The sequence below is a fragment of the Schistocerca piceifrons genome, chromosome 3, assembly GCF_021461385.2.
Source record: "Schistocerca piceifrons isolate TAMUIC-IGC-003096 chromosome 3, iqSchPice1.1, whole genome shotgun sequence".
NCBI classification, from domain to species: Eukaryota; Metazoa; Arthropoda; class Insecta; order Orthoptera; family Acrididae; genus Schistocerca; species Schistocerca piceifrons.
Window position 1 is genome coordinate 741841205 of NC_060140.1, and position 15902 is coordinate 741857106.

Here is a 15902-nt window from a genome sequence, read left to right on the forward strand (position 1 = left end):
CGCTTTCTTAGGTGTAACTTGTTAAAACTAAGAACCGTTCGAGGCCCGCATCTCGTGGTCGTGCGGTAGCGTTCTCGCTTCCCACGCCCGGGTTCCCGGGTTCGATTCCCGGCGGGGTCAGGGATTTTCTCTGCCTCGTGATGGCTGAGTGTTGTGTGATTTCCTTAGGTTAGTTAGGTTTAAGTAGTTCTAAGTTCTAGGGGACTGATGACCATAGATGTTAAGTCCCATAGTGCTCAGAGCCAGCCAAGAACCGTTCATTCCTTGGCGATAAAAATTTGACCAATTCTTTGAAGTTAGCAGTCTCACGGAATATTGTACCAAGTCTAGACAAAATCGTTTCCTCGAAAAGGAAAACATGTAAAATGTTAATTGTCTTCTTTAACAATATTGACTGTAAGAATTAAAGAGATTTATAACCTTAATTCTATTTTAATAAATTTTCAAACTTGGTCAGTTAAAATTATTACGTACAAAACAGCAAACTAAGGATGCGATTTCTAAACTCTGAAATGGGATACAGAGAATTGTAGCACGAAGTATACCAAAAAATGCTTACTTGTAACTATTAACAGTAAGAATGAGGCTGTATATCCCTTACATAAAATTAATTCTAAAATAGAATATTTTGTTTACGTTAGATCTGACCGCGGGACAGTCCAGCGCAGAGCAGTGCTGTGCTGTGCGGGGTCAGTCGCTCCGCAGCTCTCTCTCTCTCTCTCTCTCTCTCTCTCTCTCTCCTATGGCGACACTAGCGACACACGGTCGCGGACGGGGCGCTGAACTACACTGTCTTGCGCCCGCGGGGCGCGGGAGCGCACGCCGGGCGCAATTCTTGGATGAGCCTGCTCTAGTGTACACTACGGAGAAAATACACGAGGGTTGGAACTTTATTAGTGGCAACTATTTATTTACAGCTCGTACAAAATAGATACGTGTTTAAAAGTTTTACTGACCTTCAAAGTAGTCACCAGCATTGTGTATAGCCCGTTACCAGCGATGTGGAAGTCGTAGGATACTCTTTAGCAGTGCCAGTTGTGTTGACAGTTCGAGCGGCGCGGTCTATTGCCCGACGAATTTGTAGCAGTTCTGAAGCGAATGCCGTGAAGTGTCTCCTTCAGTTTAGAAATCGAGCTGAACTCACGAGGGTTTAAGCCAGAGGAGTGCAGTAGGTGGTATAGCACTTAGCAGTCCCATCAGTCAAACAAATCAGTAACAGCTTGCACTATACGTTCTTTAGCATTGCCCTGCAAAATGATGGTCAGGTCCTGAAAAAAGTGTCACCGCTTCTGTCTCTATGCTGTTCATTTTTGGAACATAACCTACGACCAGCTTACGACTTAACTCGATTTCTAAACTGAAGGAAACACTTCACAGCATTCACTTCAGAACTGCTACAAATTGGTTGGGCAATAGACCGCGCCCCTCGAACTATCAAAACAACTGGCATTGCTAAGAGTGTCCTACGACTTCCAAATCGTTGGCAGCGGTGTATACACAATGCTGGTGACTACTTTGAAGGTCAGTAAAACTTTGAAACACGTATCTATTTTGTACGAGCTGTAAATAAATAGTTGCCACTACTAGAGTTCCAACCCTCGTACATCTGTATAGATTTTAATGATGTTGTACTAACGCGATAACTAGCACCGCTGAGTGGAAAAGTATCAAGGATAATTAGATCATCTCCTATATAACGTGAATGTGAGCCAATGAACTGTGACATTTCCAATTTTGTTTACACGAACGTTTCGCAGCTAGCAAGTGCCAGGTAGCATTATAAACTTCTCTAGCAATCATTTCCAAACTTAGGGTGAAACACATGCCATACACCAATAGTAATGATTACAGCTACAGGAAAAATTATACGAAAGGAACAACCACAATTATTTGCTGGATGTCTGCGGAGGAAGACAATGAACCAAAAAATGGAACAATGCAGTAGTAGTGGTCTGCGACGTCTGAAAAGTGGAAGAAGATATATTGGCAGGAGTAAACCTGCGAGGACGGGCCATGAGTTTTCCCTGTATAGTTCAATCAGACAGAATGTTTCCATCAAAAGGCAATGTTCCGAGTTCAAGTAGCTGTGCAGACCACAGTTTTAATCTGCCTGGAGATGACAGTAACGTAGTTCTATTTCAACAAAAATCCTGCTGGGTGTGTGACGTGTCGTTATGTTGGTAAATTTATCACATTTTCTAACTGATCAAAGGTATCTGGATACTTACTAATGGACACTAGTATGGGATGTGTCAACCTTTCTTCTTTATGAAGGCTTGACCCTTACTAGGGACACTTACTGTGAGATGTCTGTGGAGGAGTCGCTACACATACTTCCTGAAGAGCTGAAACCAGAAGAGATAAGTGATGTTAGACGTTGGGGCTGGAGCGAAGTCGATGCTGTAACTCATTCCAAAGGTGTTCCACTGGGCTCAGTTCGGGACAGGCCAATCAAATTTCATGACTGTTACTGCCCACAAAAAATTGTTTCACAGATGCTGCTTAATGTCACGGTGCCTTGCCACACTCATGTAATGTATCAAAACTGTCCCTCTGCTGTACACAGGACACATTGCTGTAAATACTGTACGTATCCTTCCGCAATTAGCGTTTTCTTAACAGCAATAAGGGGATCACACCCTCGCCACAAAAAACACCCCAACACGGCAACACCTGTGTAAGGTGGCAGAATAAATGGTCAGATTCGCACCTTACATGTCACCTTTACAAATCGCAATGAGAAGGTGAAGATGACACCTAACGTAAATCGACAGTTATGAGAACATTTGCCTATCAATATGTATTGGAAAAAGGGATGACAGTCAATCGACGGTAATTAGCACACCATTCCTATACAATGCATGTCTTTGAGTGGAAGGTAGAACAGGGAACGCGAGTCGAGTCGCTTTTAGTTTTGAAAAGCCAGCTCCACAACGACGGAGCGAAACCGCGCTGTGGGAGTTACGCCGGCAACCACTTAAAGGGGTGGCAGGAAAGAGGACAGCGACCCCGAGCCAGGTGATTCAAGCTGGAGGGCCGCCTGCAACGAGGGCATCGGTACAAGAGCAAAGAAGAAGCTTCAGAAAACTGCCTTTCGAAATGCCTACAGGATACGAACAAAAGCAAGTGACGCATTTTCGTCCAGCGAGTGTGACACATGGTAAGGTCAATGTACTTTAGGCATCTAGAATGGGCACAAAACATCCGATTGGTGGAAACTCACTAGGAAGGAGAAAACTACAGTTTGATAGAAGAGACGTTGCGATTGGTAGAGGGTGTTTCTACAAAATAAGAGGAACGCTCCTGTTGGTCGGAAAAAGCCGTGATGTGAAAAAGGAACCCAAGTGGAGGGAGGCAGTTCTACCATGAGAGGACAAGAGAGAAATTTTGGTGGTGGGGACTCTTCTCTGAACCGGCGTCAAGTGCAGGACGGAGCGCTTAATGCTCCATACGATGCAGAGAAGAAATTGGTGTGAACACTGCGTTCACAGTAGCAACACTCCAGCTAAAATTAGCTGTAGCAACGTTTAGCTCCAACTGTGGAGAGTCGAACCAGCCACATTAGTTAATTGTTCTTGTGAGAACTGAGAGGGCACTGTAATATGCATGCTGTTCCAACGATGCGCAGGTATATCGCCACATAATAAGACTAGAGCTGAGTACATGTTTTCTCGCATAACAAGAAACATAGGGAAAGTTTCTGCTGGAAAGTTCAGAAAAGGCCAAATTAGTTTTGTAGGACTTTCATTGGGAGAGAGTGGCCTTGCAGACAGCAGCACGTCGCAGCTTAAGGTAAATACTGCGTGCAGAGGCGTAAACTTTGTTGGTTCATCAGGTTGTGTCCACTGTAAACTCGAGTGGCCTTCGGTGATCTTGTGCTCAAATTTGTCACTTGACTAAACATCCACTGTAGACTTGATTGTCATCCTAAATAGTGTCGAACTTTGAACCGGAATCGGACGATTTTCGTAGTACTGACCAACACCATAACGTATGTGTAGGAAGAATTTTGTAAAGAAATGTCCAATTAAACTTTCATATTATTGTGCTTATGATTAATGTAAAGAAACTTCCAATTAAACTTTCGTAATATTGAGCTTAAGATTAATGTTCTTTCAGAGAGTTAATATTTAATATTGAGCCGGCCGGGGTGGTCGAGCGGTTCTAGGCACTACAGTCTGGAACCGCGCGACCGCTACGGCGCAGGTTCGAATCCTGCCTCGGGCGTGGGTATGTGTGATGTCCTTAGGTTAGTTAGGTTTAAGTAGTTCCTAGTTCTTGGGGACTGATGACCTCAGAAGTTTAGTACCATAGTGCTCAGAGCCGTTTAATATTGTTGTGTATAAACTTATTTCACTTTTTGATGTTGGCAAGATGCTTTATCCATTGCACTGTTTTTATGTTGGCGAGTTGAAAACTGTGTGAAAAGTTGTAATTTGGTGAGCAATATTCGTAATTTCACCTCACACAGTTGTTCTCAGTTCAAGAATAAGCAAGCAAAAACAAAACCACAATCTTACAACGGTCTCCTCTATACTTCACTACTGGCACTACACATAAGGGCAGGTAACGTTTGCCAGGCATTCGCCAAACTGAAGCCCTTCCATTGGTTTACCACAGCATATATACACTGAGGTGACAAAAATAGCGTTATCCACATATACAGATGGCGGTAGTATCGCGTAAACAAGATATAAAAGGGCAGTGAATTGCCGGAGCTATCATTTGTAGTCACATGATGCCGCACAACGGAAATTAACATAACAGACTTTGAACGCGGAATAGTAGTTGGAGGTAAGCGAACAGGGCATTCCATTTCGAAAACTGTTAGGGAATTCCATACCCCCTGTTCCACAGTGTCAATAGTGTGCCGAGAATACCAAAATTCCAGGCATTACTTCTCACCACGGACAATGCAGTGGCCGATGGCCTTCACTTATTGACTGAGATTAATGGCGTTTGCGTTGAGCTGCCACTGCTAACAGACAATCGGTACTGAATGAAATAACCGCAGAAATCAATGTGGGACGTACGACGAACGTATCCGTTACGACAGAGCGCTGAAATCTGACGAAGGGCTATGGCAGCAGGCGACAGACACGAGTGCCTTTGCCAACAGCATGACATCGCCTGTAGGGCCTCTTCGGGGCTCGTGATCACACCAGTTGGACCCCTGACGACTGTAAAACCGTGGCCTGGTCAGATGAGTCCCGATTTCACTTGATAAGAGCTGATGGTAGGGATCGTGTGTGGCGCAGACCCCACGAAGCCATGGACCCAAGTTGTCAAAAGGCACTGTGCAAGCTGGTGGTGACTCTGTAATAATGTGGGCGGTGTTTACATGGAATCCGATCCGATCATTGACTGGAAACGGTTATATCCAGCTATTTGGAGACCACCTGAGGCTATTCATGGTCTTCATGTTACCAAACAACGATGGAATTTTTATGGATGACAATGCACCATGTCATTGGGTCGCAATTGTTCGCGATTGATTTTAAGAACGTTATGGACATTTCGAGCGAATTATTTGGCCACCCAGATCGTCCGATATGAATGTCATCGAATATTTATGGGACATAATCGAGAGGTCAGATGATGCACAAAATCTTGCACTGGCCACACTTTCGGCGATATGGACGGGTATAGAGACAGCATGGTTCAGTATTTCTGAAGGAGACTTCCAACAGTTTGTTGAGTTCATGACTCGTCGAGTTGCTGTACTACACCGGGCAAAAGGAGTCCCGACACGATATTAGGAGGAATTTTGTGGTAAGATCTTAAGGGGCCAAACTGCTGAGGTCATCGGTCCCTAAGCCTACTCACTACTTAATCTAACTTAAACTAACTTATGCTAAGGACATCACACACACACACCCGTACCCAAGGGAGGACTCGAACCTCCGACGGGGGGAGCCGTACGGACCGTGACAAGACCCCTTAGACCGCGCGGCTACCCCGCGCGGCTTAGGAGGTATCCCGTGAGTTTTGTTACCTCAGTGCAGCATGATTAATCACCCCAAATCACTCTTTTCCAGTCAACCGCTATCCAGCGGCGTCGCTCTTTAACCACTGCAACAGTCGCTACAGTAATGTGTGGCTTATAAGAATCTGCTCGACCATGGCACCCCATTCTTTTTAACACCATGTGCAGAGTCACTGTGCTAGCTAGACTGCTGATAGCATTTTGGAACTTACGAGTGATTTCTTCCACTGATTTCATGCAGTTTCTCACAATTACCCTCCACAACACTCAATGGTCCCTGTCTGTCAGTACATAAGATCTGTGTGACCTAGCTTTAGCTGTGGTTATTTCTTCGAGTTTCCACTTCAGAATCACATCACCAACAGTCGACTCGGACAGACTTAGAAGGGCAGAAATGTCGCTGATGGATTTGTTAATCCAGTGACATCCAGTGACTAGTCCACGTTCGAAGTCACTGAGCTCTCTTGACTGACCCGTTCTGCCGTTACTGCTTTTCCTCTGACAACACAATACTCCCCCCCCCCCCCCCCCCCCAATTTTATACTGACTAGTCTGCCTCTCGTGTCATCTAATGATCAATTCTGCATCATAAACGATTGTTAGGATGCTTTTGATCAGATAGTGTACCTCCAAGGCAAGGCAAGGAAAGCATTTCTGAAGAAGAGAAATTTGTTAACATTGAGTACAGATTTAAGTGTCAGGAAGTCGTTTCAGAAATCAGACAGTATTTGTATGGAGTGTAGCCATGTATGGAAGTGAAACGTGGACAATAAATAGTTTTTACAAGAAGAGAATAGAAGCTTTCGAAATGTGGTGCTACAGAAGAATGCTGAAGATTTGATGGGTAGATCACATAACTAATGAGGAGGTATTCGATAGAATTAGGGAGAAGAGAAATTTGTGGCACAACTTGACTAGAAGAAGGGATCGGTTGGTAGGACATGTTCTGAGGCATCAAGGGATTACCAATTTGGTATTGGAGGGCAGCGTGGAGGGTAAAAATCGTAGAGGGAGACCAAGAGATGAATATACTAAGCAGATTCAGAAGGCTGTAGTTGCAGCAGGTACTGGGAGATGAAGAAGCTTGCACAGGATAGAGTAGCATGGAGAGCTGCATCAAACCAGTCTCTGGACTGAATACCACAACAACAACAACAGTGTACCTCGTGGTCTCACACCAAGAAGGACTGTAGTGCAAATTGACTCTGGCCGCAAAATCCTATGCTCTTATATTACTAAATAGTGGATGAACTTGAAAATAAGAGAGTGGGGCAAAACATAAATACTCCAGACCTATAAGCTTACTATTTGTAACGTACAAGATAATTACAAAAATTAGCACAAACTGCTTAAAAAATGTAAATTTAATCAAGCAAACGACGAACTGGAGTTAGAGGTGGATATAATCCGCTCAAAATATGTTGTGTACAGACCACGCGACTTGTATAGGTTTTCCCTTTTTTTTTCAGAAATCTTTTTCTCAATATTCATGTTAACAGGAAGGGCTTTCCATGACGTGATATGTTAATGTTCTTGTGTAGCTCATTCAAGAATGGAATATAGAGTAAATGCTTACTAACTGTCTCTTACAAGCGGTAAATAATCAATATTATCTTCAAATTTCTTGCCAAAAGCGAGATTCTGGAATTTTGAAACAAGAACTTTCTACAATACAATGGTGTCACTCGCCTGTAAATAAAACCCATGCTACTTGTCTTTGTATACACTGAGGATCCACTATCCTCTCATCGTGTTTTGGATCACACTAGCTACTCAAAAACTGAATGGAAAGTTTGGATCCATACACTGACTTGGCATATGAACAGAAATACCTAGAATTTTTTGATAGATCGTTCGCTAGGATCTGACCGAAAATTATGGAAGGTATCGTTTCTGCCAGCCCTTCTTTGGATGCTCTAGTTGCTATTAATTCTTCACGGTCCGTGAGTGTACTAGTTTTAGTTTTCATATCATTAAATCAAGACAGCGCTTTGCTAAACAGGACAGGAACTGCTCTGCTGGTGAACAGTGAAGAACTGCTTTTTCGTACAAGTAAAGCTTTCTGTTTCGTGGGGCTGATGGTCCCTGTTCTCTAGTAAGAAACGTTGGTGGACAAACACTCTGAAACAACTTCTGGAAGAATAAGAAACAGCTGCTACAGAGTTACAGCCTGGGAAATGATGTCGAGGGCTTCACGAGGACTATTGAACTTTGTGAAAGGTATTGTTTAGTTACGTGGTTACTAGTCCATCCTCGCAGACCCCAAGTGTCTGTACGAGGTGATCGTCTGATCGTCGTTCCTGAGGAGGGCAGGATCTTTCAGCAAGAGGAAGTGCCTCGTCTCACGGCTAGAAGTGACCGCATATGAATAGGGGTTCCCGATTAAAAAATCAGTGTATTTCTCTGACATCCTAAACCCTGGATCTTAAAACTTGCTAAACTTCCATTTGACACTGCGATCGTTGTGTTCGCTATGCGAATCTGTATCGTTCTTACTTCAGGCAACAGTGAAGAATTGCTTTTTCGTACAAGTGAAGCTTTCTTTTTCGTGGGACTGATGGTCCCTGTTCTCTGGTGGGAAACGGTGGTGGACAAACACTCTGAAACAACTTCTGGAAGAATAAGAGACAATTTCTACAGAGTTACAGCCTGGGAAATGATGTCGAGGGCTTCACGAGGACTATTGAATTTTGTGAAAGGTACTGTTTAGCTACGTGGTTACTAGTCCATCCTCGCAAACCGCATCTATCTGTACGAGATGATCGTCGTTCCTGAGGAGGACAGGATCTTTCAGCAAGAGAAAGTGCCTCGTCTCACGGCTAGAAGTGACCGCATATGAGTAGGGGTTCCCGATTTAAAAAATCAGTGTATTTCTCTGACATCCTAAACCTTGGATCTTAAACTTACTAAACTTCCATTTGACATTGCGATCGCTGTGTTCGCTGTGCGAATCTGTATCGCTCTTACTTCAAATGGTCCAAATGGCTCTGAGCACTATGGGACTTAACATCTAAGGTCATCAGTCCCCTAGAACTTAGAACTACTTAAACCTAACTAACCTAAGGACATAACACACATCCATGCCCGAGGCAGGATTCGAACCTGCGATCGTAGCGGTCGCGCGGTTCCAGACTGAAGCGCCTAGAACCGCTCGGCCACTGCGGCCGGGAGCTCTTAGTTCACCAGCTAGCGAAAGCACTGAAGAAAATATAGCTGTGGATACCTGAACAAACCTATCAGCACGATTCACTACAAGTCCGCTTCGTCTTCATACTGTTACATAGGTGGTTGTAACACAGTGATTCTGTAACTCGATGGAATGGCAATCTGTTTAGAAATGAGGCATGCTACAGCAGTCTTCCACGCTGATACAATTCTACCGTACTTCATGTGCCATCTGACCTTGAGAGGCCCGATGGGCATAGTGCTGAGGTTGACCATGTTCAGCACATGTGGGAGTCACTTACTCCAGGTACTCTTAGTCTGGTGACTCTGTAGTTCGACAGCGTACAGCCAATATGTTTAGCAGTAAGGCTTCCAACAGCAAAGGAGATACAGCCCTAACTGCCTAACCTAATCTAGAGTACCCTTTGTGCATAGCGCTGAAGTTTCTCACGTTCAAACGTCTCAGTACTTGTACCTCATCTAGCTACCGTTATTCTAGTGACTCTGTAGCTCACAATGTATAACCAGTCTGTTTAGCAGGGAGGCTTCCTACAGCAATGGTAACACAAAGACATCTCAGTTGGTCAGCTGCCTGACCTAGTGCTACGATTGACCACGTCCAGCACGTTTAAGAGTCAGTTCCACCTTGTCAAGGTACCGCTACTCTTGTGATTCTGTAGCTAACCGGTGTTTGGCCTATCTGTTTGGCATTAAGGCTTTATAGAGTAGAGTCAGAAGGTGAGCCAATCCTTTCGTAAATGGCCAGCCCCCTGACCTAGAGCAACGCCAGTTGGCATGGTGCTGAGGTAGACCACGTCGAGGACGGCGACGCGCAGGGTGCGCTGCTCCCTGGTGGTGACGTCAGCCAGGTAACTCAAGCAGTTGGCGAAGATGGCCACGTCGGCGCCCGTCAGCGCACTCGGCAGCGCCGCCGACCACAGCACCGTCGACAGCGGCCAGTCCGCTGCAACAGACGTATCGTCGATGCTCCATTAGTCTCCACAGTAGCTGCGTTTCATGAAAGTCTCACATTAGACACCCGAGCTAAAAAACGGAAACTAATTAATTATGAGGCTTGCTTCTATTAGTCAAACTACAGCCAACATGGAAGTCTGACATGGAAATGGAAATGAGCGTTTGGCGTCATTGGCCGTGAGGCCCCTTATGGGGCAGGTCCGGCCACCTTGGTGCAGGTCTTATTACATTCGACACCACTCTGGGCGACCTGCACGCAGCATGGGGATGAAATGATAATGAAGACAACACAACTCCCATTCCGTGAGCGGAGAAAATCCCCGACCCAGCCGGGAATCGAACCTGACCCCTTAGGACGGCAGTCCGTCACGCTGACCATTCAGCTATCGGGGCGGTTAATTAGAAACAACAGACCACTGAGTATGTTGTTTGCAGAACATGTGAAAGCATTTGACCCAGCCACAATAAAATCTCAGCTGCAGCAGATTAGAACCAAGGAATAACATCCAAACTGAAAGAAATCGAACGTTTTACATCATGAACACCTTTACTGAACGCCACCTAACTGATACTCCAGTACCTCTATGACTTTTGGGATATGTTGATTCCAATTTAATGCCTACACAAGCTTAATTTCAAATTTACAGTACCGAAGAAAGCCATTCCTATAGATGAAGAATGATGTGAGCACACGCATGTGTCTAACAGCATGGAACAAGGGGAGATAGCAACATAACATGCCAAATGGACGTGCATACGCAGCTTATATGAGGGACTTCGAAGCATCACACCGACAGATGACACAAGCAGTCAGCTGTAGTGCAATGACTGCAGAATGGGTGATGACGAGATGGGCTCTGGATAACAGCGTGGCTGATACAGTAGGAACGAATCCGTCTAGAAGGACTACACCACGAAAAGTTGGCAGGACTGTTCGTCTGTCACTGACGAATAGAGACAGATAACAAAAGCTAAAATCTGGGTAAAGGCTGGATGCAGTGCACCACCAAGAACCACCGGCAAGAGATTACTGGAAACTGGGTTGAGATGCCGAAATGCCGTATTTTATTTGCCGCTGACACCATACCACAGACGATGGAGACGTTTATGGTGTAGAAACAGTGTCAGCTGTCACAATGAATAGCATTCTGTGGTGCACAAAGATGAGTCTTGCTTCAATTTCTTGGGGCTAGATCCACGAGAACATGTCTATAGACGAACAGGTGAAATATTGGGGAAATGCAATCAGTCTGCAAAGGAGAATGCTTACAAATCACTAGTGCGAACCATTCTAGAATACTGCTCAAGTGTGTAGGACCAATGCCAAATGCGGCTAACAGGAGGAAAATTTTTGGAAATTTGTGTTAAGTTCCTATGGGACCAAACTGCTGAGGTCACCGGTCCCTAGGCTTACACACTACTTAATCTAACTTAAACTAACTTACGCTAAAGAAAATACACACACCCATGCCCGAGGGAGGACTCGAACATCCGACGGGGGTAGCCGCACGAACCGTGGCAAGGCGCCTGAGACCGTGCGGCTACCCCGCGCAGTGACTATCAGGGGACTATCAGGAGATAATGAACCTTTACAGAGAAGGGCGGCACGGATGATCACAGGTTTGTTTCACCCATGGGAGAGATTCTGAAGAAGCTGAATTGGTAGACACTTGGAAACTGATGTAAACTATCCCGAGAAAGTCCACTTACACAGTTTCAAGAACTGGTTTAAATGATGACTCTGGAAATATACTAAAACCCCGTATGTATCGCTCACATAGGGATCGTGAGGAGAATATCAGAATAATTACAGCATGCACACAGGCATTTAAAAATCATTCTTCCTGCAAGCCATATATGAATGGAACGGGAAGGAACCCTAATAACTGTCAGAATGGGACTTACTCTCTTCCAAGCACTTTACAGTGCTTTGCAAAGTATCGCAAAGTATAGAAGTAGATATAAATGACAGGAAGCAGCTGTTCTAGCTCACCCAAATTCTGGTAGTCATGAAGTGGGGAACTATTATACATGACAACAGGGGCGATTTGGTAATTTTTGAAGGGAGTCTGAATGCTCGCCCACATGTGGCAGTAATGACCAACACTATTGTCATATCCTTCACGTCAAGGGCACCAAATAGTGTATTCCAACAGAATAATTCAACACCCTCACGCTGGAAGTCACACCACAAACGCCGTGAGGAATGTGCACACCCATGACTGACCTGACTGGTTCCCTAACTTGTCTGGGACATGCTGGGAAGATGTCTACTTTCCTGCCAAGCTCAATCCAACAATTTTCATTAACCGACAACTGTTTCAGGCATAGCAATAAATGCCTTGTTAACTTTCGGAGGCTGTTTCCTTCCATGCCACAGAGAATACAAGAGTATGTTTTATGCTCTTGGGGGTTATATTTCGTACTGATGTTGATCACGGAGATCATGAAAGACATCTGAAGAAAGTGGAAGGTTCTGACCACAATTTATTGGTTATGCACTGTATATTAAAAATGAAGAAATTGGAAAAGGGTAGGAAATTAAGGAAATGGTACCTTGGATAATTTGAAAGAATCAGAGGTTGCTGAGACTTTCAGGGCCAGAATTATGCAACGGTTGAATATAACAGGAGAAAGGAATACAGGAGAAGATAAATGGGTAGCTCTCAGAGATGAAACAATGTTCAAATCTGTGTGAATTCCTAAGGGACCAAACTGCTGAGGTCATCGGTCCCTAGACTAACACACTACTTAAACTAACTTAAACGAACTTACGCTAAGAACAACACACACACCCATGCCCGAGGGAGGACTCTAATAACCTCCGGCGGGAGGGGCCGCGCAGTCCGTGACATGGCGCCTCTAACCCCGCGGCCACACCGCGCGGCATGAAATGATGACGGCAGCAGGTGATCAAATAGGTAAAAAGACAAGGCCTAGTGGAAACCCTTGGACAAGACAAGAGATATTAAATCTAATTGATAAAAGGGGAAAAAATATAAAAACGCAGCAAATGAAGCTGGTGAATGGGAATACTAACGTTTAAAAATGAGATTGACTGGAAGTGCAAAATGGCTAAGTAGGAATGGCTAGAAACCAACGGCCTTGCCGCAGTGGTAACACCGGTTCCCGTCAGATTAGTTAGGCGCTGTCGGGCTGGGATAGCACTTGGATGGGTGTTGGCAAGCGGGGTGCACTCAGCCCTTGTGAGGCAACTGAGGAGCTCTTGATTGAGAAGTAGCGGCTCCGGTCTCGTAAACTGACATGGCCGGGAGAGCGGTGTGCTGACCACAAGCCCCTCCATGTCCGCATCCAGTGACGCCTGTGGGCTGTGGATGACACGACTGCCGGCCGGTACCGTTGGGCCTTCCAAGGCCTGTTCGGACGGAGTAGTAGTAGTAGTATGAATGGCCAGAGAACAAATGTAAGGGTTTAGACGCATACTTCACTAGGGGAAAGATAGATACGTCCTACAGGTAAATTAAAGAGGCCTTTGGAGAAAAGAGAAGAAGCTGTATGAATATCAAGATGGAGATGGGAAACCAGTCCCAAGCAAAGTAGGGAAAGCTGAAAGGTGGAAGGAGTATATAGAGACAGAGCGTCTACACCAGGGAGATAAACTTGAAGACAATATTTCCGAAAGAGAGGTGGACGTAGATGAAAATGATACGGGAGATATGATACTCCGAGAAGAATTTGACAGAGCTCTGAAACATCTGAATCAAAACAAGGCCCCGGGAGTAGACGATATTCCGTCAGAACTACTGATAGCCTTGGGAGAGCCAGCCATGACAAAACTCTTCCATCCGATGTCCAAGATGTATGAGACTGATGAAATACCTTCATACTTCAAGTAGAATGGCTCTGAGCACTATAGGACTTAACTTCTGAGGTCATCAGTCCCCTAGAACTTAGAACTACTTAAACCTAACTAACCTAAGGACATCACACACATCCATGCCCGAGGCAGGATTCGAACCTGCGACCGTAGCAGTCGCGCGGTTCCAGACTGAAGCGCCTAGCCGGCCGTAGTGGCCGAGCGGTTCTGGGCGCTACAGTCTGGAACCGCGCGACTGCTACGGTCGCAGGTTCGAATCCTGCCTCGGGCATGGATGTATGTGACGTCCTTAGGTTAGTTAGATTTAAGTAGTTCTAAGTTCTAGGGGACTAATGACCTCGGAAGTTAAGTCCCATAGTGCTCCGAGCCATTTGAACCTGAAGCGCCTAGAACCGCTCGGCCACCTCGGCCGGCCTTCAAGTAGAATGTAATAATTCCAATTCCAAGGGAAATAGTTGATGACAGGTGTGAAAATTACCGAAATATCAGTGTAATAAATCACGGTTGCAAAATACTAACACGAATTCTTTACAGAAGCATGGAAAAACTGGTAGAAGCCGACCTCAGGGAAGATCAGTCTGGAGTCCGGAGAAATGGAGGAACACGCGAGGAAATACTCACCCTACGACTTACATTAAAAGATAGGTTAAGGAAAGGCGAATTCACGTTTATAGCACTTGTAGAGCCAGAGAAAGCTTTCGACAATGTTGACTGAAATACTCTCTTTGATATTCTGAAGGTAGCAGGGGTAAAATACAGTGAGCGAAAGGCTATTTACAACTTTTACAGAAGCCAGAAGGCAGTTATAAGAGTCGAGAGGCATGAAAGGGAAGCAGTGGCTGAGAAGACTGGGTTGTAGCATATCCCCGATGTTATTCGATCTGTACACTGAACAAGCAGTAAACAAAACCAAAGAAAAATTTGAAATAAGAATCATAGTTCAGGGAAAAGAAATAAAAACTTTGTGGTTTGCTGATGACGTTGTGATTCTGTCAGAGACAGCAAAGGACTTGGAACAGCAGTTGGAAGGAATGGACAGCGTCTTGAAAGAAGGATATAAGATGAACATCAACAAACGCAAAGCAAGGATATTGGAATTGGAATGGAATTAGGTCATGCTAAGCGAATTAGATTAGAAAACGAGACACTTAAAGCAGCAGATGGGTATTGCTATTTGGGCTGCGAAATAACTGATGGTCGAATCAGGGAGGATATAAAATTTAGACTGGAAATGAGAAGCAAAGTATTTCTGAAGAAGAGAAATTTGTTTACATCGAATATAGTTTTAAGTATTAGGATGTCTCTTCGGAAAGTATCTGTATGGAGTGCAGCCATGTATGGAAGTGAAACATGAACGATAAACAGTTTAGACAAAAACAGAATGGAAGGTTTTGAAATGTGATGCTGCAGAAAATGTTGAAGATTAGACGGGCAGATCACGTAACTAGTGAGTAGGTACTGAATAGAATTGGGGAGACAAGAAATTTGTGGCACAAATTGACCAAAAGAAGGGATCGGTTGAGAGAACACATAATGAGACATCAATGTATCACCAGTTTAGTAATTGAGGGATGTGTGGTGGGTAAAAATCGTAGAGGGGCACCAAGACATGGATGGAGTGAGCGGATTCAGAAGGACGTAGGATCCAGTAGTTATTCGGAGATGAAAAGGCTCGCAGAGGATAGAGTAGCAAGGAGAGCTGCATCAAACCAGTTTTCGACTGAAGACCACAACAAGCAATCCGTTAAGTAACCCTAAGTTTAATAAATGCCTCACTGTTACTTCTTGGCGTAAAGCTTTTCAATTCCGTTAGTCTATCTACACCAATTGGTTGAAGAATATGTGAAATAAGGCTACAAAAATGGTTCAAATGGCTCTGAGCACTATGGGACTTAACATCTGAGGTCATCAGCTGCGGACTCATGTCTGGAGAACATG

At 44.7% G+C, this 15902-nt stretch overlaps 1 protein-coding gene across 1 annotated transcript in view; it reads right to left on the reverse strand.

Annotated features, from left to right (window-relative positions):
• LOC124789482 (proton-coupled folate transporter) overlaps positions 1-15902 on the reverse strand; it is a 302728-nt gene that overhangs the window by 140264 nt on the left and 146562 nt on the right. The window contains exon 4 of the mRNA XM_047256860.1: positions 9927-10115. Within this exon, the coding sequence (XP_047112816.1) occupies positions 9927-10115 (189 nt within the window). The remainder of the gene's footprint in view (positions 1-9926; positions 10116-15902) is intronic.